General features: G+C 32.4%; 3 protein-coding genes across 5 annotated transcripts; 2 read left to right on the forward strand and 1 right to left on the reverse strand.

The window, feature by feature from the left end:
• Positions 1-2523: 2523 nt before the first annotated feature.
• Positions 2524-9997, reverse strand: LOC105965620 (diphthamide synthesis DPH2 family protein). 3 transcript variants are annotated; one of them, XM_088814766.1, is made up of 11 exons: positions 9848-9997; positions 9576-9707; positions 9299-9486; positions 9006-9114; positions 8152-8470; positions 7948-8017; positions 7782-7849; positions 5918-6033; positions 5700-5806; positions 4823-4962; positions 2524-2958 (listed from the first exon to the last, which is right to left on the reverse strand). In XM_088814766.1, exons 2-11 carry the CDS (start codon positions 9654-9656, stop codon positions 2705-2707), a joined length of 1452 nt encoding a protein of 483 aa, XP_088670892.1. In that variant the 5' UTR covers positions 9657-9707; positions 9848-9997; the 3' UTR covers positions 2524-2704. The 3 variants fall into 3 exon arrangements, with proteins under 3 accessions (XP_088670892.1, XP_088670891.1, XP_088670893.1); XM_088814765.1 differs by having other exon boundaries at positions 9794-9988; XM_088814767.1 differs by having other exon boundaries at positions 9844-9982.
• Positions 9998-10455: 458 nt separating this feature from the next.
• Positions 10456-11958, forward strand: LOC148765317 (uncharacterized). The gene is made up of 2 exons (XM_088814479.1): positions 10456-10565; positions 10717-11958. The coding sequence occupies exon 2, from the start codon at positions 10720-10722 to the stop codon at positions 11638-11640; it is 921 nt and encodes a 306-aa protein (XP_088670605.1). The 5' UTR covers positions 10456-10565; positions 10717-10719; the 3' UTR covers positions 11641-11958.
• Positions 11959-15287: 3329 nt separating this feature from the next.
• On the forward strand, positions 15288-19275 carry LOC105962846 (Bacterial sec-independent translocation protein mttA/Hcf106). Its single transcript, XM_088813654.1, has 2 exons — positions 15288-15714; positions 19017-19275. Exons 1-2 carry the CDS (start codon positions 15409-15411, stop codon positions 19146-19148), a joined length of 438 nt encoding a protein of 145 aa, XP_088669780.1. The 5' UTR covers positions 15288-15408; the 3' UTR covers positions 19149-19275.
• The last annotated feature ends 5509 nt before the right edge of the window (positions 19276-24784 follow it).

Below are 24784 nucleotides of genomic sequence, written 5' to 3' on the forward strand. Positions count from 1 at the left end.
AATTTCCAAAAAGACTAATTCCAATCTGATCCATCCGACTTTCACTCCTAGTTAAAATACTTGGAAAAAAAAAATTGATAATTAATATTAGTGTATTATTCTATTATATAAGTAAATATTTATAATAAGAAATATATGTCTAGTTACAATCTAATTAGAACTTTTAATCTAAATATAACTCTATAATAGTAGACTCCTAAATTTTTATTAACACGAAGAATATCTCATTTTTGGTTTTCCTACAAAATTAGGAGAATAATATCATAGTGTATACACCATGTAATTTGTTACCTTAGATCTACATAGTCACATGCGTAGTGAAGTTCACCCAGTCTACTAACAGTGGTGAGTTTAGGAATTTATTAATGGTGGACTTAAATTTTACAGTTCTGAAAATTTAGGATTTCTTTTTTTTTTTTTTGGACAAAACTAGAAAATAGGATGAAAAAAGAAGGAAATTTTGTTTTAGGACTTATTTTGCATTAATTCGGAATTTAGGTGGGCTAACCGTTGTTTAATTTATGCTTTAATAAACCAAGTATAGGCAAATGTGCCCGCATGGGTGTAGCTCAACTGGTTCCGGATGTGGTAAGTTGGTGCAAGGTTCTAGGATCGAATCCTGGCAGCCGCAGTGTGGGAATTTCAACTCTAAATGAGGGTTGGTTCCTTGTGGGCACCAGGTCTGGGTCCGTTACCTTAACGGGCCGTTGAGTTACCATGATTTCCAATAAAAAATGCACAATATATGCAAAGAAAATACCGTTCCTAAATTTAATTTAATTTTTGTATTTAATTATTAAATAAAGCGAAGAAAAAGTCAAAGGGAGAGAGGATAAGCATGTGTCATGCTTTAGTGAGGCAGAGGGAATTTAGGGCATGTGAAGAAGGCCCAATTTCTGGGCCACATGTGCCCTTCTAGATCTGCCCTCATTTCTGAAACACCTTATTTATTATTTTATCAACTTTACTTAAAAAGTAGCAATATTTTTCTTTTATTATCAACAAGTCAATTTAATTTGTTAGTTTTCTTTTTTTATATGATATTTAGTATTTATTAGTTTCATTATTTTATTTTTTTTTTTATTTTTTTTCAAATTAATATTATATGAAGCATGCATTTCCAGAAATAAAAGCCATTCGTGTTATTTATCATTAACCGAGAAAAATAAATTGAATATAATTGTCTTTGCTGGAGAGTTAGATGTCACACATGATTATTTATATTCAGTGATTGTTAATTATAGTTGCGATTAATAACCTCTTACTAAACACATATACATATAGATGTGTATGTGTGTGATTATGTACATATCTACATTTAACAATTATCTGGTTCATTTAAAAAAAAAAAAAAAACCTTCAATTCTCAATTATAATGAGTTAATTGCATAACCCTTTATTTTCTTTTTCGTTATAAATGAACTAACTGTATAGGTATACTGAGTAAACCTACACTCTCGTATAATAGTTTGCAAACTATACGAAATACGTAATCCACACTGGAGTAAGCATGTGTAACAAACTCGATCTACCGACGGCAAAATAATTCGAATAAAAACTTGAATATTACTATTAAAACAAATAAAAACATCCAATAGAACAATAAAGAAGAAATGCAATGCAATGTACATGACCATATTAATAATACAAAAGAAAAAGTCAAAATCAGAAAGCACAGATGGACAAAGACCTCTCCATTAATATGTATTAATTTCAGGTTTGAATGTTGGGCCAACACAGCTCACACTGCCGATAATTTGTCTGCTCACTCATCTCTCACTTATTACATTCTCATATTTATCTTCTCTTTTTTTTTTTTTTTTTCTTTTTTAAATAAATAAGAAAAAAAATATTTCTCTTTATCCACATTGAGGATAGTAACACTTCACACAAAAGCTCTTTTGATTGTTTAGTAGGATTGTGTATGGAATATATTTTTGTTTTATCGGGTGTCGCATAGAACAAATTGACGAAGAACAACGGTAAAACTCAAACAATTGTAGGTCTAAAATGGTATTGTAATGCATTGAATATCTGATAAGTTGTTTTAAGAGCCGATAAACTGTTGTATCTTAGTTCTAGAATTAAATTTTAAAGTGTTTGGATAATGATCTTATAAGCTATTTTTACTCATTATACTATCTTAAATAAAAAAGGTGGAATATTGATATTAAAAAAAAATTATTTGCTCTAACAGCTTATTTTTTAAATGTTTAAAAAAAATACCAACACTTTGGAAGATCTTATAAGTTATTAAACATCTTATAAGCTCTTTTAAACAGCTTATAAGTTATTTTAAACAGCTTATAAGCTTAATCAAGCATCCTCTAATTGGTGTTTGCGAAAGCTTATTTAAAAACGAAAGTTAATGATTGCAACATAAGTTGGTTTTAAGTGTAATTTCTAAAAGTTGAACAAAAAAGTGGGAAATAATCTGCCATTGAACACCTCAAGAATGCTTTATTTCAATTTCTGCAACCACAAAGGGAATAACAACTTATGATAAAAAGTGAGAGAAAGACATAACAAACAAGACTCAATGTTATTTTTTCTTAAAATAATAGAGTTGAGATACACGAAATAGCCTCTTATATTTTCTTAACAACTGCATGTATTCTGCTTATTAGGAAATATAGATCTTAAACAAAGTGAGCTACCTATGCTCTAAACTTTTCACTTCATAAATATGTGATCATATAATAAGTTAGAGATGTGACTTCTCGGTTTTCTCGTGAGTGTACCCTGATGCTTTCCCACTTCTACCAGTCAAAAAATCCCCCGGAACTGAATCGGTGCTGTTAATATCGAGACCATGATATGATCGGCTCGCAAAAAATTCAGCTCCGGATTTTGCTTCACTTTTCGTGAGGTGTTGATTGTTGTCATCGCGTACTTGAAGAGCTTTCTCTGTAGTATTCACTAGTGCAAGTATTTCATCCTTCTCTACCTCCTCCGTATCTGCTTCAGAAACATTTATCAGTGTCGATATATGTATATATAGTAGCTATTGTTAACAAACAAACTAATAATTCAAGCAATAAAACCATCTCTATCACAGCACATTGAGCATCAACGTATAATCTTCAAACTCATCAGAATTGCTTAATGCAAAAAAATAAATAAATAAAAGAACAACTCCACTACTAAGGACTTATCAAGGGTAAATAATTTAATACAAGATTGAGTTCATTAAGGCAGTTAGGTCTAAGAAAGAAACTTCACTTATAAGGACACTTGTTCATGGAAGAGAATTAAATATAAACTCAAATTAAGGCGGTTAGGTCTATGGGGAGAAACGAGGTTGAGCTCGAGTCGAGTCTAGCAATTTTGGTGAGCTCAGTCGAATTTGATGAACTCGAGTTATATGTCAAGGCCTCCAAAAATTGGCCAAACCAAGCAAAGGACTATTCCAAAAATGCTACTAAAAGCTCAAGTTCAAGCTCACACAGACTCCCAGAAACCCTCCTACATTTTGTACATCTACAATATTCTTAGAAGAGTGTAGAAATTCCTTAAGAGTAGTGTAGGAATTCCATATAACGTTCAAAAATAGTCCCAGGATATTTTTTTTTGTAATTATCTAGATTAGAATTCTCTAAATAATCAATGTACAAGCATCAAATCCATATTCAAAACAGTGTTGACCATTAGAAAGTGGTCTTAGTATAAATAGCGACTTGCTCATTTATGCAATCCATCAAAGTTTTGGAATAAGAAAGCAATGTTGATTTCCATCTATTGAATGGCGGGTTGCAGTGGAAAAATCCTACATATATGATTGTGAGACAAATAGTAGAGTGTCATAGAAGAATCGTCAACAATCCTTTAAGCACTTACTTGTTTTAAAAGTTTTTTATCTTGTCAATCGGAACTACGGAACACAACACAAGGATATATATATTGTTGGGATGATCAAAGATAGAAATGACCTTAATAAGATTGCAAGGCCAACCTTTAGGAGAAAGACACTGGAATGTGGGATACATCACATGAATGAGTACCAATTCACTAGAACTCTTTTTCTTTCCATACGCATCAATACAAAGTGTGTATAACATTCAGGGATACAATTTGCGGAAATGAGCATCTAACCTAAAGAAAACCATAAACTATGGCATCACACACATTGATCATTGGCCGCTTTGATTTTAGCTTTGAAATTTTCAGCTAACGTTAGTAACTTTGATATTAACTTTGAAAATATCAACTAAAAGTTGAATTATTGATTTTATATATCCAAAATAAATTATATTTCTGTTTAGCGGGAATATATTAAAATAGTCGATAATTTAAGTTCTCTTAAACTCTAATAAGAGGGTGTTTGGCTAAGCTTATAAGATGTTAAAAGGAGCTTATAAGATGTTATAGAGCTTATAAGCTCTTCCAAAGTGTTTGGTAATTTTTTTTAAAAAGATCTTAATTTTTTTAAAAATAAGCTGTTGTAGAGCAAATAAGATCTTTTTAAATAAGTACCTCTACCCCACCTTTTTATTTAAGATCTTATAATGAGTAAAAATAGGAAATAAGCTTAATATCCAAACACTCTAAAAATTAATCTTAAAAATAAGATGTAACAGCTTATCAGCTCCTAAAACATCTTATCAGACGTAAGAGCTTATCAGCTGTTTAAAATAAGCTTAGCCAAACGGGCTCTAAGTCATTAGAAAACTTTTATCACTACAGTAACTATGAAGCAATTAATCCAATAATCCAACGAAACAATTACTCTGCACTAGAACTTTATAACCTAAACATAATAGTAATTTACCAAATAAGTCGACAAATATAACTTAGCAAGCAATTAAGTCAAACAAAGAATTACCTTGCAAATCCAAATCTTCAATGTAACCACCTTGGATGAAAGAAAACCTTGCTTCTTCAGATTGCTCCCTTGGTATGGAAGGCGTTGAAGCAATTAAGTCTCGAAATTCCATTACATATGCTCCTGTCCATTGACTTCCCCTGGAGATCGAGACAAAAAAAATATTGTTATTCCGCAACTTGGGAAACCCTGATTTTGTAGTGATTAACGAAAGCCTAATTAATTAACCCATGATTAGTTGCTTATTGTAGTGATACACCTCATATTTATAAACTCAAGAATCATTTTGCAAGAATTTATTAGATAAACATTTATTTCACGACAATTTCACATGTCGCCATGATGCTAAGGAATTACAATATAATTTATGACGATAATTTGAAGAATTAAAGTGCACAGAAGAAAAAAAAATCCTAGTTTATATAGAATCGATCTAATGTCTATAGGTATTTTTTTCTAAAACAAAGTGAAAGCCTCCTTAACATGTTCTCCGTATTATAGAATACATATAAAACAATAAAATATCTAATACACCAAATGATTCTAATTACTATTCCAATTCATTCCAAGAAAAATCCAATGTGAATATCACCGTATATTAAATACGAATTATTCACACTCCTAGTACTCTTTGAAGTGAACTTCTATCGCTTCCTACTCGAGGGGTATCTGAGATAAGCCCCTCTTCGGAATATAAGAATAATAAAAACTAAAAAATAAATAAATAAATGATTTATTTCATGCGGCGTAATGAAAATTCCAGAATCAAGAAGGCGTGTGTAACCAAGAGTCATTCAAAAAAGATTTAAAATCAACCATTAAACAAATAAATAATTTTGAAACATTCAACAAATAGTAATTGCAATGGAAGCCATACCTCTCTAAAGCAAGCATAGCTTCAAATGGAGTAATTATAGGAGCTAAAAACTCCTTACTATCCAATAGAGCTGTTTGCGGGCACGAGACATTAATAAAAACATCGCACTGCAAAATATCACGCACATCAAAAATCAGCATTATCACAACAAGGTAGAATAAACATGAGCAATATGGCAATAAATATAGTATCCACGCATTTAACGAGGTTCCGTTTACCTCGGGAAAATTGGCAAGTTTTGCAGGGTTTGGTCTTCCCATAACAAAAGTATACGACTTTTTCCCAGCTTTTGTTATCAGGTCCCTCATCTGATGAATCATGTGAAGATAACCAGCTGAAATAAAAGTTAGCGAAGAAAAGCTTTAGACTTTAGGTATGAATCATGCACAAGAATAAAGATGGAGTAAGAAAAAATAAAATGTAAGACTATTATCTCGTAGACATGTTGAAGTTGACGAGTTATAAATAGTTCAAAATAATCTAACATGGACATTTCTGGACAAGTAGATGAGAGAAAGTCGAACCTTAGTTTCTTTTTAAGTGTCACTTTAGAATTTTAAGGCATAATTAATTTTATTTTTCCAACTTCACCCTCACCATAAATGATGGATTAATGAAGTGATAAAGAAACAAATGAAAAGCCACAAAGGGGTACTTTAAACGACATTTAGAAGGAAACGGAGGGGGTACTTTATTGGGGGACGTGGACAAGTTCTTTTTATATATTCTAAAACTTGTTTCTTTGCACCTCAAATGAAATACTTTCAACTCACCACCAAACCGAACAATTCATTCACTGAAGTCATTTTGAATCTTTAGTAATCCAGACATGCGTGTAACGGGTCTTATCGGACCAGCCCCATCATATATATATATATACATATATATATATATATATATATACATATATATATATATATATATATATATATATATATATATATATATATATACATATATATATATATACATATATATATATATATATACATATATATATATATATACATATATATATATATATATACATATATATATATATATATACATATATATATATATATATATATATATATATATATATATATATATATCAGTGTTCTAAAAATCGGTCGAGGCGGCCGATTAATCGGCCGCCTCGGCCGAGGCGGTCCAAAACCTTTACGATTTTAGTGTAAAGGTTTGAAAAATCGGTTTTTTGCCTGTGAGGCGGTTTTAGGCGGTCTGAGTCGGTCCGAGGCGGTCTGAGTCGGTCTGAGACGGTCTGAGGCGGTCAAACCTTTAAGGCGGGTCAAACTCGGTGGCAAAAAATCGGTCAAAAATCGGTTAAAAATCGGTTTTTTTTTTTTTTTTTTTTTTTTTTTTTTAATTTTAATTTTATAATTCAATATAAAAGTTGGATTTTAATAAAAGAAAATATGAGTTTATGCCTTATTTTGTTTATGTTAATTATTATTGTTAAAGAACTAATGATGTATGCCACGAATGTTCAAGAATAAATGTAAATTCAAAAAAATTGTTTTTTTATTTATATTTTATAAGGATATTTATGTATTATGATCTTATGATTATTAAACTTTAATTATGTTATTAGGATATATACATGATGGAGATATAACTATGTTTAAATATCTTTTTACATATGTTTGGAGTATTTATAAATAATATTTAGAAATATATTATATTAAATTTTAAAAACCGATTTATTTCCGATTTATCACCGATTAATCACCGCCGCAGCGATTAATCGTGAGTCGGTGTCCGACCGACTCGGACCCGATTACCGATTTTTACAACCTTGATATATATATATATATATATATATATATATATATATATATATATATATATATTTTATTTATTTATTTATTTATATTTAAAACTTAAGCTCATATTTTTAGTATACGCCTAACTCTGCGTCTTGTTTAGTTAATGGTTAGTTTCCGAGTTCTCCAATTTCTCGTGATTATATCTTTGAAGTAATCTAAAGAGCAGCCTAAGTTTTTATTTGAAGAAATTAGGATAGTTACTCCAAACAGAAAGAAACAAACATATACGAATGAATACTACACAAAGGCATACCTGCACCAAGTGTTCCAACCAAGATTCCGATCATGTTTGCATCCTTCGCTTTCTCAACTAGATAGTATCTGCAAATTTCATCAAATTGAAGAGATCGAAACGGAAATAACAAGCAACGAAAGAACAAAGAATTCATGGTGAAAAAAAAAGCTTTAGACTTTAGTACCTACGCCTAAGGATTTTCTTCTGCTGGGATACGTCAGTCATCAAGCAATCTTCTGATGCATCATATCTGACTAAAACCCATGAGCAAAACATCAAATTAAAAGAAACGATCACCGTATAGTATTATAAGCAGGATCGAAAAAAGCAGCACACGAGAAGTAGATTGCTTTATCAACTCGAAAAAGACGAGTATGTAGACTCTTACCTATTTCACAGCTGTTAAACGTCAGCACAACATTCGAAAACGCTGGATTGTCCGATCCAATCCAGAAAAGCGAATAATCCTCCGTTTTCCGCCCCTCGGGTAATCTCCAGGTCAAACCTCCAATGCTGTAATTTTGGCTATCGACGGGTCCCACTTGACTGGCTGGTTGACATGTTTCGGATGGGCTTATAAATGAACAGACTACATCGGCATAAAGGAGGCTCGACATGGATGCGGACCCCACTATGGTTGAAACGCTAGATGCTAAATTTTTCTTGATTTCTGGTATTGCATGTGCATATTCCAGTCCAAAAAGAACCTGTTTTTTTTCATGCAGAAGAGAAACTGTTAATAAATCGATAGCAGTTGTTGTGGAGCTCTCGTCACTTGAGCAGAACAAGAAATTAATCATTAACGAGAATTTAGTAAAAGCTAAATTATAGGTCAGGTTAACTTCTCTGTATTAAAAGGGATAGGAGGATATATAGATAAACCGGTCTTATTATCTGTGTCTTAAGTATAGAGTAAAAAGAGATGCATCATAATCTTACGAACAAAATAATAGCACATGTGTCATCCATATAAACAACGGAAAAAAAAAAAAAAAAAAAAAACTGATTTTCTCCAGGAGAAATTATTAATACATAAACAGAATATCAAGAATTACTTTTACAAAAATGTTTGCTCTACTAACTGTGAAAAATAAAATCTTTCTTAATACGGGTACTAATAAAATATTATTAAGTTCCCGAAAGAAAAATGTCTTAAATATTATTGCAGATGTACCTACTAAAACTCATCATACGAATAGATGCAGGGACAAAACATAAAGGATAAGTATCTCGTTATCATACCAAAACTGGCTTGTCGCTTTTCATCCCGTAATCGAGCAATTTCGATGCACAATTTGATGTACTAATTGAAGCCTTTTCAAATATGAACAATGCAGGTAGCTTTGATGTCCTGACGAAAAAAAAAACCCACGTAAGATTACATAACTTAATCGACAGAAGACGTAACGATTTCAACGTCTTTCATTAAGCAGAGTATATTCAAAGAACGAAATTGAATTGGATTTCACAAGCTAACTCCATTTACTTCGACAAACATAAATTTATCGATTAAGACACATATTTATTATACTCACGGGCTAAGGCAAGTATGCCCGTAATGAACGACACATTCGGCATTTACGTGAGCCGCCCCGACTTCATCGACACAGCAGCTTCCATAAGTTGTGTCAGCCATTACATACAGCTTCACAGCAGACGAATTTATCTCTTTGCGCAGAGCTTTCACCACTCTCATAGAATCTTTCAGTAGCTCATCTGGGAACTGTTAAAAGATCAAAATTAAATAAAAATCGCCCAATTATAATTTCTCAAAAAACACACGTACACATACGTACGACGCCGTTTCGATACCTGTAGAGCTACTCTGGTGAAGCTATGGCTGAGGATGAATTCCGCTACCCGTGCAATTTCGTAATTAATTTCCAAATCCATGGCTCAGAATTTTTGTATGAGAAGAGTAGAGAAAGAGTAATAGCAGCAATACTGTAGAAGAAGAAAAAGATTCAATTTTTCCTTCAAAAATTAGGGTTCATAAATCATTGAATCGAAGAGGTACAAAATTCCAATACGAAATCATAAAATTGCAACGAGCATAAAATAGATGGCGAGACGAGGTTACTCGCCGGAGTTCAGCCGCCGCGAAGTTGCCTCTCTAGTTGACGGCGCTATTTTGCCGGCTGTTGAGAAGGGTTTTTCTTTTTTCTAAAGTACTAATTAGTTACAACTCTGGCAACGGTCAATTCTTTTATCCCAACGATTGGTTTGAGTTTATTGCAAGGGAAATTACAGCGACTCCCGATCAAATTACGAAAAAAAATCACATCGTCTCTATTATTTTATAAAAATACTTATCTAGAGGTGAATTTAGAGATATTAAATCGATAAAATTCAATCGAAATTTTGGTACACCAATATTTTATATCGTTTACCGAACTGAATATATGATTTAGTTTGGTATATAACGGAATTACACATAAGTTTTATGTAAAAAAAAATTTAAAGGAGGGGTGGATGTGATTCCGGGTAAAATTCATTTTCGTCCCTGACCTTTGTATTCAAAAGCATAATCATCCATGTGGTTTTAATTTCCTTCAATTTCGTCCCTGCAAGCCAATTTATCTGCCAAAATTCTGATTTTTTCATAAAATCCCCACACTACCCTTGTAAATAAGCGGGGTTTTTTTAGGATTAATATTATTCCTCTCTTCACAGCCTTTGTTTTCCCAATAATGAGCAAATCCCCAAATATCTTGAAAAAAAAATTCCCGTCAAAAATTTCAGAAGAAAATATTGTAGCTTCATAGCAAATTGTCTACACCCCTCCATTTCGACACTTCATAGGTAAGATTTGCTTTGATTTTCTGATTATATCCTTTTATGTCAGTTGGTTCATAAGTCATATAAGTGAGATTGTTTTGCATATTATTACTATTTTCTCGTTCTATATGAATGGGATATGATAAATACATAATCTTAAATCTATTTATTGCAGAAAATGCGATTTAATTTAGGTATTAGTTTTTTGGGAAAAAAATATTCTCTGCGGAATTTGGAAAGCAACGACTATGACTACTTATCTTTGTTGAGTGATGTTTGTGGGACTACAACTGGGCATAGAAAAAAATGGTTGAGTGAATTGGTAGTGGTAGAAGGTGTTTTGCCTGATACAGGGGATAAATTTGCAATCAAGAGTGATGAAGACATAAGCAATTTAATTGGAGTATATATTGCTTTAGGATTGGAGGATGTTGTTGTTTGTTTAAGTGTAAGCAAAAATCTGTGTGCCACAGATTTGGTTGATGCTGAAAATATTGGTGGCAACTCTAGTGCCACACAAATTGAAGAGTCTGGTCTTATTCTAGCAAACATCGTGGAGACTAATGAGTCAGATGAAGAGGGGAGCATTGACATTGAAGAAATTGCTGAATGGAGTGGTTCTGAATTCGAGAAAGATGATGGGCATGCTGATGCAGGTGATGAGAGAGCTCATATTCATTATGAATCCGATTCAGAGAGTGATGATTTGAGTGACTACAACTCAGATAGGGACCAATCAGTTTACCATAATGATGAAGATTTGCAAGTTATGGTTCCAGTAGCACCTTTGAGTGATGCCATGGAAGGTGAATACTTTGAACTAAATAAAGATTTAAATGGCAATCAGATTGTGGTGCTAAAGGAAGGGCAAATATTTGACAATGTTCAGCATTTTAAGGAGATTCTTGCCAAATACACAATACAAGAAGGTATTGTTTTGAAAAAACTCAAGAATGATAATGTGAGAGTCATTGTAACTTGCATTACTGATAAGGACTGTGATTGGAGACTACATGCATCTACCTATGGTGATGGAGTAACATTCAAGATAAAAAAATATAAAAGGTATACATACTTGTGTCAGAAAACTGAAGTGTAGTGGAGCAACAGCTAAATGGATTGCAGCTGAGTTCAAAGAAGAATACAAGAGTAATCCAAACAAATCAGTAGAGGAACTTGACAATGCTTTAAGGTCAAAGTTTGGAGTCCATGCTAATACAAGCAAATTGTTCAGGGCAAGAAATATTGCAATGCAAGCTGCCTTAGGAGATCATGAAACCAGCTATGCTAATATTCCAAGATATATTGTTGTACTCAAGGAATCAAATAATGGAGCTTTTGTGAAACTGAAGTGTCAAGGTTTAGATTTTACCAATCCACATTGTAGCCCACAGTTTGAGAGATTTTTTATAAGTTTTGAAGCACAGTATAAGGGTTATATCCAAGGTTGTAGACCTTTTATTGGAGTTGATGGATGTTTTCTAAAAGGGCCATTGAAAGGTGAATTATTTAATGCAGTAACCTTAGATGCCAATTCTGGAATTTTTCCTATAGCAGGTATTAGTTTTAATATACTTAATTTATGTATTATTTGTTTAATTTACTTTACATTAACTTTAATTATGTATTTATTTATTTTTGTTCAATTTCAGTCATGATTTGTGAAGGAGAAAGTGAAGACAGTTGGAATTACTTCTTTGATTGCCTGAGTACTTACTTGCAAGATCAGAGGGTTATCACTTTCATGAGTGATAGACAAAAGGGATTGAAGAAAGCAGTGAAGTCCATTTTTCCAATCTTAAGGCAGAGATATTGTGCAAGGCATTTATATGCAAATTATAGAGCCAAATTTCCAGGCCCTAAATTGAGAAAACTCTTTTGGATTGTTGTGAATGCTTACACAGAAGAAGACTTTCAAGATGCAATGAACTCAATCAAAACAGCTGATTTTGGAGCACACAAGTGGTTGATAGAAACTTGTAAAGAAGATCTAAGTACTTGGTCAAAACATGGATTTGATAGAATTACAAAGGTTGATCATGTTACAAATACCATGACAGAATCATTCAACTCTTGGATGGGGAAAATGAGGCAAAAACCAGTGATATCTATGTTGGAATCGTATAGAACTAAGGTCATGAAGAGGTTTTTTACTAGGCAACAAAAGGCATTGAGTTGGCAGACTAGGTTACCCCCTAATGTGAATGCAAAGGTTGAAAAAAATCAAAGACAATGAAGAAAATTTTTGGCAATTCCTGCTTCTGAGTACTTGTTTGAAGTCTATGATGACAAGAAGTATATTGTCAATCTCAGAGAGAAAACTTGTCAATGCAATGAGTGGCAAGTGTGTGGAGTGCCATGTAAACATGCAATGAGTTGCATTTTGTACATGAGATATGATCCAGTAGACTATGTCAGTCCTTATTTGACTACAGAAGCTTATTTGAGAACCTACAGTGGTATGATCAATGTTATTCATGATGAGTCTAAATGGCCAACCAACACTCAAATTCCTCCATTGAAGCCTCCAGTTCACAAGAGAAAAAATAGAGCATTTAAACAAGGCAGATTGCAAGTAAATAGAAGAAGAGGACTTAACGAGGCTCCCAAGGTACACAAAAGGTCAGTTCATGTCACTTGCAAGGTTTGCAAAGAAGTTGGACATAATAAGAGGACTTGTAGAAGGAAGGATGCAAATAATGTATCAATACAAGTGTCAAGGCAGTCCACTACAGAACAGGTATTATTTATTTCATTTTACATATTTCAATCATTTTGATCACTCTAATTTTTTTTTTCTTTTCTTAATTTGCAGGATTTTGGTTCTCAAATTTCAAGTGTAGACAGTGGCAGAGGCTCTCAATCAAGGATTTAACTCATTTTGTCTTTAAGGTAAGTGAACAAAGTATTTTTGAATTAGTGGTTTATCTTTATGGATTTAGTTAGCTCACTTTGTATTTAACTGAATTTGGCCTATTTTGTTGTTAGTTTGATTTTTGTGGTCAGATTTTTGCTGGATATGATTGGCCTATTTTGTTGTTAGTTTGATTTTGGAATCAGATGGTTTTTTTGGATATGATTGAAATTGTATATGACTCATTCTTTTGCTTTAATTTTGAAACCATTGCTTTGAAAATTTACAGTAGATTTATTGCTTCCAATATTTCATTGATGATTGCATTTAATACTTGAACAATACAACAGAGGCTATAAGAGCAAAAATTGAGCATGTAAACAGACACATGTTAAATATGGTAATCATCTTAAGAACTTCCAAACTCATAGAGCTAAATGTGGACTGTGTAGTGTTAGTTTCCATTGTGGCTAAAGGTGTTTTAGCAGTTGCTTGATTGTTGTTGCTACTCATAGATATTTCTTCAGCACATGCTTGTAATGCTTCTTTCTTTACTTCATCTTCATCTGGCTCCTAAAATGTGTAGAAATTACACTTCTTGGTGTAACAATGAAAATAGAGTTTGTGGGGATTAAGTGTGGATTCAGATATTTTAACTGCAGCCTTCCTTCCACAGAAACAAATTCGATTTTTGAACTTGATAGCTTCTCCATTAATGCTGCTGTTGTCAGTTGAATTTGAAGAAGGCATTTTTTTCCCAGAGATTTGGTGTAGAAATGGATTTTTTTGGTTTTTTTTTTCCCCCTGTTTCTTAGTGTTATTCATGGATTTATACAGCTTTTTTTTTTTTGGTTATGTACACCTAACGGTCGAAATTCAAACGGTCATTTAAAAAAGGTGGGTTGTTGGCTGCAATTCATTTTAGTCCCTCAAGTTTTGTAAGGGTAGTGTGGGGATTTTATGAAAAAATCAGAATTTTGGCGGATAAATAGGCTTGTAGGGACGAAATTGAAGGAAATTAAAACCACAAGGATGATTTTGCTTTTGAATGCAAAGGTCAGGGACGAAAATGAATTTTACCCATGTAATTCCCCAAATAAAAGGGATTTTTTTCGTAATTTGACCATACATGGCCGTAATTTACTGTTATTGTAATTACTATTAGTACCTTGTATTCTATCGAATTGCTAAAGTACTACCTCCTAATTATTTTATTGGTAAATTCTCTCTATATTATTTTTTAGCAATTAGCACCTTATTTAGGGGTGGTGTGCTAAAAAAAATTAAATCATTGGAGGATTTTTAATAAAATAACATGGAAAAATTATAGGAATTCGATGTAACACACGAGAATCGAGTGCAATAAACTCATTGGTTTATTAAGTACTTATTCGGTCGTGGGAATTCCAAAAGGAAAAAAGAAAAACGAATCGAGAAAGAAAATAGAAGTGGAGTTTGAAATAATTATAACGTCGGGACGTAACGTAGTTTCAGTTTTAATAATACCGTTTTGACTTAAAACAAGATTTTGATAATTTTTTAGTCTGAATTTGACAAAATTCAAAACATGTATTTTGCAGTTATTTAAGTTAGTTTTCTAATCCAACTTAAGTTGTCAAAATTGAATGTCGGACGAGAAAAATATGCGTTATTCAATAAACACTGCCGACAATTTTAATGTTATCTAAAATTTAAAAAATATAAGGCATCCATACATAACTCTGTCACGTGACATCCAATCTAGCAGAAATTCAAAACGATTGCACTCTGTATATTGCATTTCGCCAAAATTAGATTGAAAAATGGCCAAAAATTAGAAATTAAAAATACAATTAGTAAAATTGAAATAACATTTAATATTATAAATAAATAAAAAATTGATACACATGGATATGCACAAAATATTGGTAAATATATTTATAGATGAATATGAATTCTCTCTCTCTCATCCGAAAGTAAACACACACACAAGACACGAGCTAAAAAAAATCCAAAGGAAGCTCAATCTCACCAATGGCAGCCATTTCATCTCCCACAATCACAGCATCGCTCGCTATAAACCCATCACTAAAATTCACTTCTCTCTCTTCCTCCAGCTCAGTCTTCTTCAGCTACAACGTCAGCAACCGGGTCAAGCTCGGGCTCGATTTGGACCGACCCAGAAGATCCAACAGAAATGGGTTCTCCTGCAACTGCCTCTTCGGCCTCGGAGTGCCGGAGCTCGTCGTCATCGCCGGCGTGGCGGTGATACTTTTCGGCCCCAAACAGCTGCCGGAGGTCGGCCGTAGTATCGGCAAGACAGTCAAGAGCTTTCAACAGGTCCTACTTTTTTTAAATTAAAAAAAAATTACTAATTTAATTTGATATATTTTCCCCTTTTTTTTAATTTGTAGATTTAATATTTTGTTAATTGTAGCTGATTGATTCACAGAGTTGCTTCAATTTGAAGATGGGCTATTTTTAGGGGTTTGAATTGTGCTTCAATTTTAAGATTAGGTTATGATTAGGGGTTTAGGGTTTTGCTAAGAAAGGTAGTTTGTTTTAGGATAAGAATTTCGATTCGTATCCCGAAAAGAAAATGAAATTATGAATTTCTGAGAAATCGGTGTAAATCGATTGGAATTTGGACTACTATAAGTAGCAACTTTGTGAATTGTGACTGATATTTCATATGATTCGGATTTTTGATGATTTGCTACTACACCCGCGAGGTGTTTTGTTGGAGATCGTAAACGAAACCGTAGAAATATAGTATATCAAATACTGCGTCGGTAGTCGGTGGGGATATTTCTTTTCGAAAAGTTAGGGAAAAAATAATGGAATTAGGAACTTCAGTATCAGAACGTTAGGGTTTGTAATTATTTTTCTGTCACTGATACGATCTCTCGAGTATCATAAGATTTCTTTACGAAACGTAAGAAAACTCTTGTTTATTATTTCTCTTTTTTTTTTTAGAAATTTGATACGATCTCTCGAGTATCATAAGAATTCTTTACGAAACGTAAGAAAACTTTTCTTTATTATTTCTCTTCATTATCAAAACCCTAGCACAATACGACTATTTAAAGAGAATAAAACCCTAGAATCCTAATATAACTAGAAAAGATAATTACCTATACTAATAAAATACTAAATATCTATCCTATACCTAGAATCCTACGGCTCCTATGTAAACTAACTAAACTAATACTTAAATAATATATATAAAATATACTAATCTACTTAATTAATAATAAATTATTAACTAAACTAATAATGAAACGATATATTATTTAATATATCGTATCAAACCACCCCTCTTGAAATGAACCTTGTCCTCAAGGTTCGAATAATTGCAGCTCTCTCTTTTTTGCGCTTCCACCTATGTTTGACTAGGTCGAATTGCTTCCCGATTGAATCCGAAAAACATGACAAACGATCAAGATCTTTAACACATTGTTTATGTTGATCGAACGAACTCCTAAAGGCTTTTGGAAAAATTCTCAATATTTTTCCCGATAAATAAGCTTTTTCAATCGTCTTTTTAGATTTTGTCTCATCCAAAGTGACCATTGGTTCTTCGTCTCCTTTCTTTTGAACACCATGGAAATCTCCCAATATCCATAGTAGCTCTTCGCTCTCTTCTCTGGTTAATTTGTCGTCTTCGTCCCACTTTATCTCAGTTGACTCCGATTCTTGTTCTTTCAGCTCTTCGTTCCACTTCATCTCAGTTGAATCCGATTCCTCTTCCTCTGGCGAACTCACAAAAATCTGGGGTTCTTCGAAAAAGTCATCGTCGTCCTCTTCCTCTCCTTCCGGCGATAGGCTCGGCAGCGGCGACGGCGGTGGCTCTTTGAAAAATTCATCGTCGTCCTCTTCCTCTTCCTCCGGCGATAGGCTCGGCAGCGGCAACGGCGGTGATGGCCGGCGGTCCCTTCGGCTTTTGTGATGGCGTTGACGTCGTCCCTGACTTTGTTCTAGCAATTTCTGAAAATCATTCCGTAATCTCTCTACGGATTTCTCCAATCGCTCTAACCGTCTTGTTTCGGACATCATGATTTTCACAAAGTTTTGATGTGATCTCAACTTTGCTCCAGCTTAGCTTTGATATAATCTCTGCTTTGCTAACGAAGCGTTGGTATTATCGCAACTTCGCTCTGATACCAATTGATACGATCTCTCGAGTATCATAAGATTTCTTTACGAAACGTAAGAAAACTCTTGTTTATTATTTCTCTTTTTTATCAAAACCCTAGCACAATACGACTATTTAAAGAGAATAAAACCCTAGAATCCTAATATAACTAGAAAAGATAATTACCTATACTAATAAAATACTAAATATCTATCCTATACCTAGAATCCTACGGCTCCTATGTAAACTAACTAAACTAATACTTAAATAATATATATAAAATATACTAATCTACTTAATTAATAATAAATTATTAACTAAACTAATAATGAAACGATATATTATTTAATATATCGTATCAGTCACTCGGCCGGTAAACCAACCGAACCAAAAATTTGGTACGTGCCAAATGCCGAACCGAAAATTCGGTTCGGTATTTGGTAAATATTTTTTTGGAAATTCCGGTATTCGGTACGGTATACTGTACCGAATACCGAAATATTTAATAAATATGTATTTTTTTTTTCTTTTTAATTCTTTAAGGTTATAGCACATTATAAAATTACTTTTAAATTGAAAACTTTTTTCCATTATTTTATAAATTAGCCTCTACTGAGAATCACTTTTTGTTTTTAGGGCAGATTATTGAAACTTGAATGTCAAATTCAAGAATTAATTAGTTTAAATATATTTTCTTTACATTTTTTTAAATATTAAAATATATTTTCGGTTTTACCGGTACCGTACCGAAAAAACGGAATTAATTCGGTAAAAAAACGTACCGAACCGAATAGTTTGGTACGGTAAACGGTACAAATTTTCGAAGTACCGAATGAACACGCCTAGCTACAGCCTAATTGAACTGCATGCTTCAACATGATTCAAGCTTGCAGTAGAACTGTGATGTTATTCGAAATATTATGGTTTTTTTTTTTAAATACGAATACAGCCTTGAAGAAAACTAGATTTTTCATTGACAGTGCGACTGTTTTATTTTCCGTACAGTCAGCCTTATTGTTCGTTTCGTTAGCTCGTTTTGTCTAAGTAGTATTGTTTTTGCCAGAACCTCTTTGAACACGTGTATTGTAATAATTACTTTTAAAATCAATAGAAAAAAAAATGACCGTTGGATATATATATATATATATATATATATATATATATATATATATATATATATATATATATATATATATAGTATTCACTAAATTCGATTGGTTTCAGTCAAACTCTCAACTCTTGATTACGTGCCATATTCTCGAACATCGAAAATTGACTAAAAATATCACTCTCTACAACGCTTTATGACTATTGTCTTCAATTTTGTATGTCTAATATTAACTACCAACCAGAGACGAAAGTAAAAGAAAAAACAACGAGGTTAAGTTTAAATAACAAATCGCTATGTGAAATTCTGAGTTTCTGAAAAAACGAACGTATTTTTCCGTTGTTGTAATAGGGTAAGCATATTGACACATTTTGATAAGGAACTTCAAATGAAATGCAGGCGGCAAAGGAATTCGAGACGGAACTGAAGAAGGATCCGGAACCTTCTGGAGAAGAGCCTAAGATTACTACAGCCAGCGAAGAGAAGCAGCAAGAAGATGCTAAAGTGTCGAGCACGAAAGAGAGTTCTTGAATTTTGAGATATGTTTGATGTGGTTGTTTGGAATTTGTTGTAGCAATTTGTTTCCTTATCTCCAAAAACCTTATATATCTTGAATTCGATTTTGCTATGTTTGAGTAATTTTCGTCGATAAGTTATATTTTTTATTTTTTTATTTATAAATTGGTCTCATAAGACCTTACAAAGGTAGTAACTGGAACATAATTTTCAAATTCCGTCGATTCTGATTCGAACGTCTTTTATTTATGGAACAATACTTTATAATAATCCTGAATTATTATTATTTTTTTTATCAATTTCTCTGTTATTTTTTAATATTGGAATTCATATATGAGATTCTAATTGGAACAATACTTTATAATCCTGAATTATTATTTTTTTTTTTCTCCAAATTTTCTGTTATTTTTTAATATTGGAATTCATATATGAGATTCTGATTTTCATCCTATTTAATTTTCGAAATCAAACTCACTCTTTTTTTCTCTCCAAAAGTTACACTTATAACATTAATATTATTATTTATTTTATATTACAGGTCAATAAAAATAATAAAATACGTCGATTACAATCTGAAAAATTCCATTTCTAAAATTCAGTTTTGGTTAAATTTTATTTTTTTTCTTGTACTTTGGCTTGGTATCATTTTACTTTCTTCTACTCTTGATTGTATTGATTTGCCCCCCTACACTTGAAAAATTATCTCAATGTGCCTTTCGCTGTTAGTTATCAGATATTTGACATTCACACCATTTGATCTAAGCTCTGAATTTACAAAAGACGCCATCTCTCCCAATTTAAATAATTATTAGAAAACAAAAAATAAATAATAAAAAAAATAATAAAAAAATCAAGACAACGAGAAAACATAGTTCACGACACCAGCCACAATTTATTTTTAATTTTTTAATAATTATTTAAATTGGGAGGGGTAGCTTTTTGTAATTTTAGACTTAGATCAAACGGTATGAAGGTCAAAGATCTGAAAACAAACGGTGATGACCACATTGAGACAATAATTTATTTTTATTTTTTTAATAATTATTTAAACTGGGAGGGGTAGCATTTTGTAATTTTAGACTTAGATCAAACGGTATAAAGGTCAAAGATCCGAAAACTAACGGTGAGGACCACATTGAGACATCAAGTAAAGGGGACAAATCGATGCAATCGAGAATAAAAGAAAATAAAGTGATACCGAAATAAATTACAAAGAGAAAAATGTAATTTATCCTTGAATTTTTCCATTTGACTATTTGTTAGTATCCTAGTTGGATTCATACTCTAAAAATCCGTGAGAATCATTAATGTAATGAATCCCATAATTATCTCTTGAGAAAAGCCTTGTGCAATAAGGTCTCTAGAGCACGTATGTGCTTGGGCCCGCATGTGTATAGCTCAACTGATTCTGGAGTAGTAAGTTGGTACAAGGTCCTATGATCGAATCCTGACAGTCATAAGTGTGGGAATTTCGACTTTAATGAGGGTTGGTTCCTTGTGGGCACCAAGCCCCGGTCTGCTACTCTAACGGACCGTTGAGTCACCATAATTTACATTCATCTATTAAATACTTGTCGAGCCAAGGAATGAGGCCCTGGGGGCGAGAAATTTCGTCTTTTGGTACAAAATATGTGCTTGAGAATTCAATAAGGAAACATGTTTCTTTTGATAAATGTTGAGTATCCGCCCGGAGAAGAAATTAAATAAGAATAAGCAGCCATAGAATTATCCATAAATCAACACAATTAATTAATAATTAAATTAATGACAACAATTTATCAGGACAACAATCAGCAACAAATTGATGTGGACATATAAATTATTAAACAAATAAAACCAACAATTAATGAGAACAAAAATTGTGCAACAGTTGCAAATTACTAAATTTGCAGATCATTAAAGATAAAAATAATTAGTAGGGTTAGAATAGAATAACTAGAAGCAAATCACACATATTTGCTTTGCTGGGAAGAAATCCTCCGACGGCTGCTCCAGCGAGGGTTCGATTTTCCGGCTCAGCCCTCAATCTCTGAGTCCTCGTCCAAGATCCAAGTGGGGCCTCCTAGCACTTACGGCAGCCACACGCACACATATACACACAGTGTATTCCAACGAAAAATAAAGAAAACGAAACCCAAATTCAAACCATAACCTCACCGGTTTATCCCTAAAGAAGTAAGCTATCGAAAAGAATCGAGCTTTGCTTCTCAAAAAAGGTTCTCTCTTTCACTCTAATTTTTTTCTACTCGAATACACAAAGTATTCTCACTTTTCTCATTTCTTTTTCTCGGTTTTTTTTTTTCGTCCCACACACAGAAAAGGAATAGGGTGCACTTATACGCCCAAATCCTCCACCAAACTCACGAAGAATTAGGCAACAAATCACCAAGATTTGTTGAGGATAAGAGGAAAGATTTGTTGAGAGATAAAGGGGCAGATTTGAAAAACGAATCTGCTGAAAAAACAAAGCACCGAGGTGTGATAAAACGGTGAAGAGAGATAAAGGATAAGCCAAAGTTTAATTTTGGGCTCCAAATTGTGTGGGCTGCTTTCGTAAGTGGGTTGGAAGATGGATTGATGAAATGAGTCATTCACAAAGAATATATTTGGGCCACACTCTACAATAAAGATAGTACTAAAGAGGAGGAGAGAGTGCCAACAAGAGCTCCAAATAATAGTTTGTCTTGACGGAGCCATGTTAGATATTGAAGATTAGGAGAAATGATATTATTCGTAATGATGGTGGTAGGAGGAGAAGGGTGTGACCCATCAATAAATTTTTGCAGGTCATAGCCAATAAGAATGGCTTCCTTTTGTGTTTTCCAAGAAAAATAATTTGCTGATGTGAGTTTAATTGAGTTGTGGATAGTGATCATGGTTAGTGATTTTGTGGGCTCTTGGGTATTAGGAATAGTAATTTGGGGAGTCTCGATTGCCATTGAAATGAAGATTTGGATGATGATTTTGCTGAAAATTGTGCTGGAAAACAAAAAAAAGAAGAAAAAAAGAAATTATAACCAAGGATCACCCTTGGCTCGATACCATGAAGAGATTAGAAGGACATGAATTGTATTTCATTTACATCAATACAAGGAATATATATATATATATATATATATATATATATATATATATATATATATATATATATATATATATATATATATATATATATATATATATATATATATATAGATTATAAAATGTTCAAAATAGGAAATACGTTACAATATTAAATTGAATAAATCATTTAGAATAATTTCACACTAATTCTTTGTACTTAAATTCCCATGATTTTATCCTTTATTTGATAGCCTTGATTTCCTCCTTTGACTTTCTTAAGCATTATCTTTATCATCTTTGATTATTAAATTGTCATTAATTGGTAATATAGTTTAGGGTAAATTACACCCACACCTCTCTGGTATGCTTAAATAATTTTAAGGTCTTTATGGTATTGATAATTACACTCACACCCCCCCCCCCCCCTAAAATGTAGTTAGAAACTCTAACGGGATAATGCATTGGATACATTATTCCGATAGGGTTCTAATGGACTATTACTTTTTGCTAGTGGTGGAGATAACATAGAGTTATGGGGTGACATAGCTCCCCCAATATTTCTTAAATCACCCATAACTCTTTGTTGTTTCCACCACTTCCTGAAACCAATAGTCCGTTAGAGCTCTATCGTAATAACGCATCCAATGCATTATCTCATTAGAGTTTATAACTACGTTTCAAGGGGGTAAGTGTAATTATAAATACCACATATACCTTAAAGTTATTTAAGCATACCTCAGGGGTGTGGGCGTAATTTACCCTATAGTTTATATGGGAGTAGTAGTTTGATAAGGATAAAAATACTGACCATATCCCATATACTTGCATGTACATTTCTTTCACCTAATGACTTATTTTCTTGCACGTGAAGACAAAATCACGTATAAAAGAGAAGACATCATAACATGATTTTGTGTGCCTTTCATCGAGAGCTTTAAGAGAAAATATTTCTGCTCTTATTTTCAGTTTTCTCCAACTCGGTGAGAAACAATAATATTTTCCTAGAAGATATATCAGCTTCAAGACTTCTATACAAAAAGAAGATAGATTCTTTGGGAGATAATCTTAAACAGATCTCGGGAGGAGATATTCAAATATTTAAATCAAAAGTAATGATTTTAATACAACTTCTAACCAATGAAAATTGAAACTGAAAATAAGCTCTAACTCAAACCATAGTCTTATTGCCAATTGCTACATTTGGTTTGGTTTTGTAGACAAAAACCAAACCTCATGGGAGCTATATCTAATTTTCTAAATATTGAGGGGGTCTATGTATAATTTGACCATATCCAAGGGGAGCTAAGTGTAATTTACTCTAATGTTTCAATATGAGATTGCTTTTCAGAAATTGACAATCACAAATTATTAGAAATTTGGGGCCACTTTCATAAACTTTTTTCTTTTTTCCCTTTTCATTTTTGGAAATAAATATTTGTCAATTGCGTTCCCTTTTCTGGTTCCAATCGTTTTCTTTTTCTTTTTCCTTTTTCTTTTTTTAATTTTCCTTTTTATTTTTGGCAACAAATAACATATAGCTTATAAAAACTGGAAAATAAATAGGCCCTACTATATAACTGAGCGAATAATAATTTGTGGCTGAATTCAACATTTATCCACAACAACCCGCCGCATTACACGCGAAATTCATCCTCTGCAATTCAACGATAGCCACGAGGAATCGGTATATCAAATGTTGCACCGGTGAAAAATATTGAGTGAGTTCGAAATATATATAGATCTACACAAATAATTATTTATTAAATACACATATAAATGGATGTGTGTTATTATTATATGTAAATCTATAATGCAGCGTCCATGCATATGGCTGGGTGGCTCCCGCACCCCCAAGATTTATTTTTAATCAATCTTTTTTTTTTGTTATTTATGTTTTAGTTAATGCACTTTCGTCCATTCTCCTCCAAACTTTTAATTTTGTACACTTTAGTCCATAAAAAAAAATCTTTTTTTAAATTACCCCGATATTTCAACCCCCAAAGAAAAACCCCCTAAGTTCGCCCCTGACAACGTCAGTCGGTGTGTTTTATCAGGTATAGCATCTACAAAATCCAAAGAAACCTCGCAAGACTCATTTGAATTAAATATAACTAGCAATTCTTCCCGTGTGATGCACGACTAGCATTGCAAAAAAGACGAAAATTTAAATATATATATATATATATATATATATATATATAATTAAATTGTATTAAAGAAATAAATTACACTATCTTAAAATAACTAGTTGTGAAATTTAAATTACCAAAATAACGTTAATACAAATTTGATCATACAAATGGCACCACGACTATTAAATTATTAGGATTTTGCTAGCCAATTTGCAAATATGATTTGCAATGAAAGTCATTAGAGACAAGAAGGCTGGAAAATAAGAGATGTAATTAATTTAATTTTTTTTACAAATATACCATTAGAGTTTCCTAGCTATCCTACCATTTCTTACTTTTACATATAAAGATAATTTACTAACTAATTATCACCAAACAATAAATATTTCAATAAAAATTGTGAAATTACTATATCCTTAATTTTAATGAATAATTGAAATTCAATAACCTTGAAAA

Source organism: Erythranthe guttata, chromosome 14 (assembly GCF_056151865.1).
Source record: "Erythranthe guttata isolate IM_541 chromosome 14, IM_541, whole genome shotgun sequence".
Taxonomy (NCBI): Eukaryota; Viridiplantae; Streptophyta; class Magnoliopsida; order Lamiales; family Phrymaceae; genus Erythranthe; species Erythranthe guttata.

What these genes read in the sequence shown, in the direction of transcription:
- LOC105965620 (XM_088814766.1), bottom strand. Translation starts at nt 9,656, where the DNA reads ATGGATTTGGAAATTAATTACGAAATTGCACGGGTAGCGGAATTCATC. An exon ending in GTTTAACAGCTGTGAAATAG is followed by an intron (nt 8,018 to 8,151) that starts GTAAGAGTCTAC and finishes CATGGGTTTTAG; the next exon opens with TCAGATATGATGCATCAGAA. An exon ending in TGAAGATTTGGATTTGCAAG is followed by an intron (nt 2,959 to 4,822) that starts GTAATTCTTTGT and finishes TTTCTGAAGCAG; the next exon opens with ATACGGAGGAGGTAGAGAAG.
- LOC148765317 (XM_088814479.1), top strand. Translation starts at nt 10,720, where the DNA reads ATGCGATTTAATTTAGGTATTAGTTTTTTGGGAAAAAAATATTCTCTG.
- LOC105962846 (XM_088813654.1), top strand. Translation starts at nt 15,409, where the DNA reads ATGGCAGCCATTTCATCTCCCACAATCACAGCATCGCTCGCTATAAAC. An exon ending in CAGTCAAGAGCTTTCAACAG is followed by an intron (nt 15,715 to 19,016) that starts GTCCTACTTTTT and finishes AATGAAATGCAG; the next exon opens with GCGGCAAAGGAATTCGAGAC.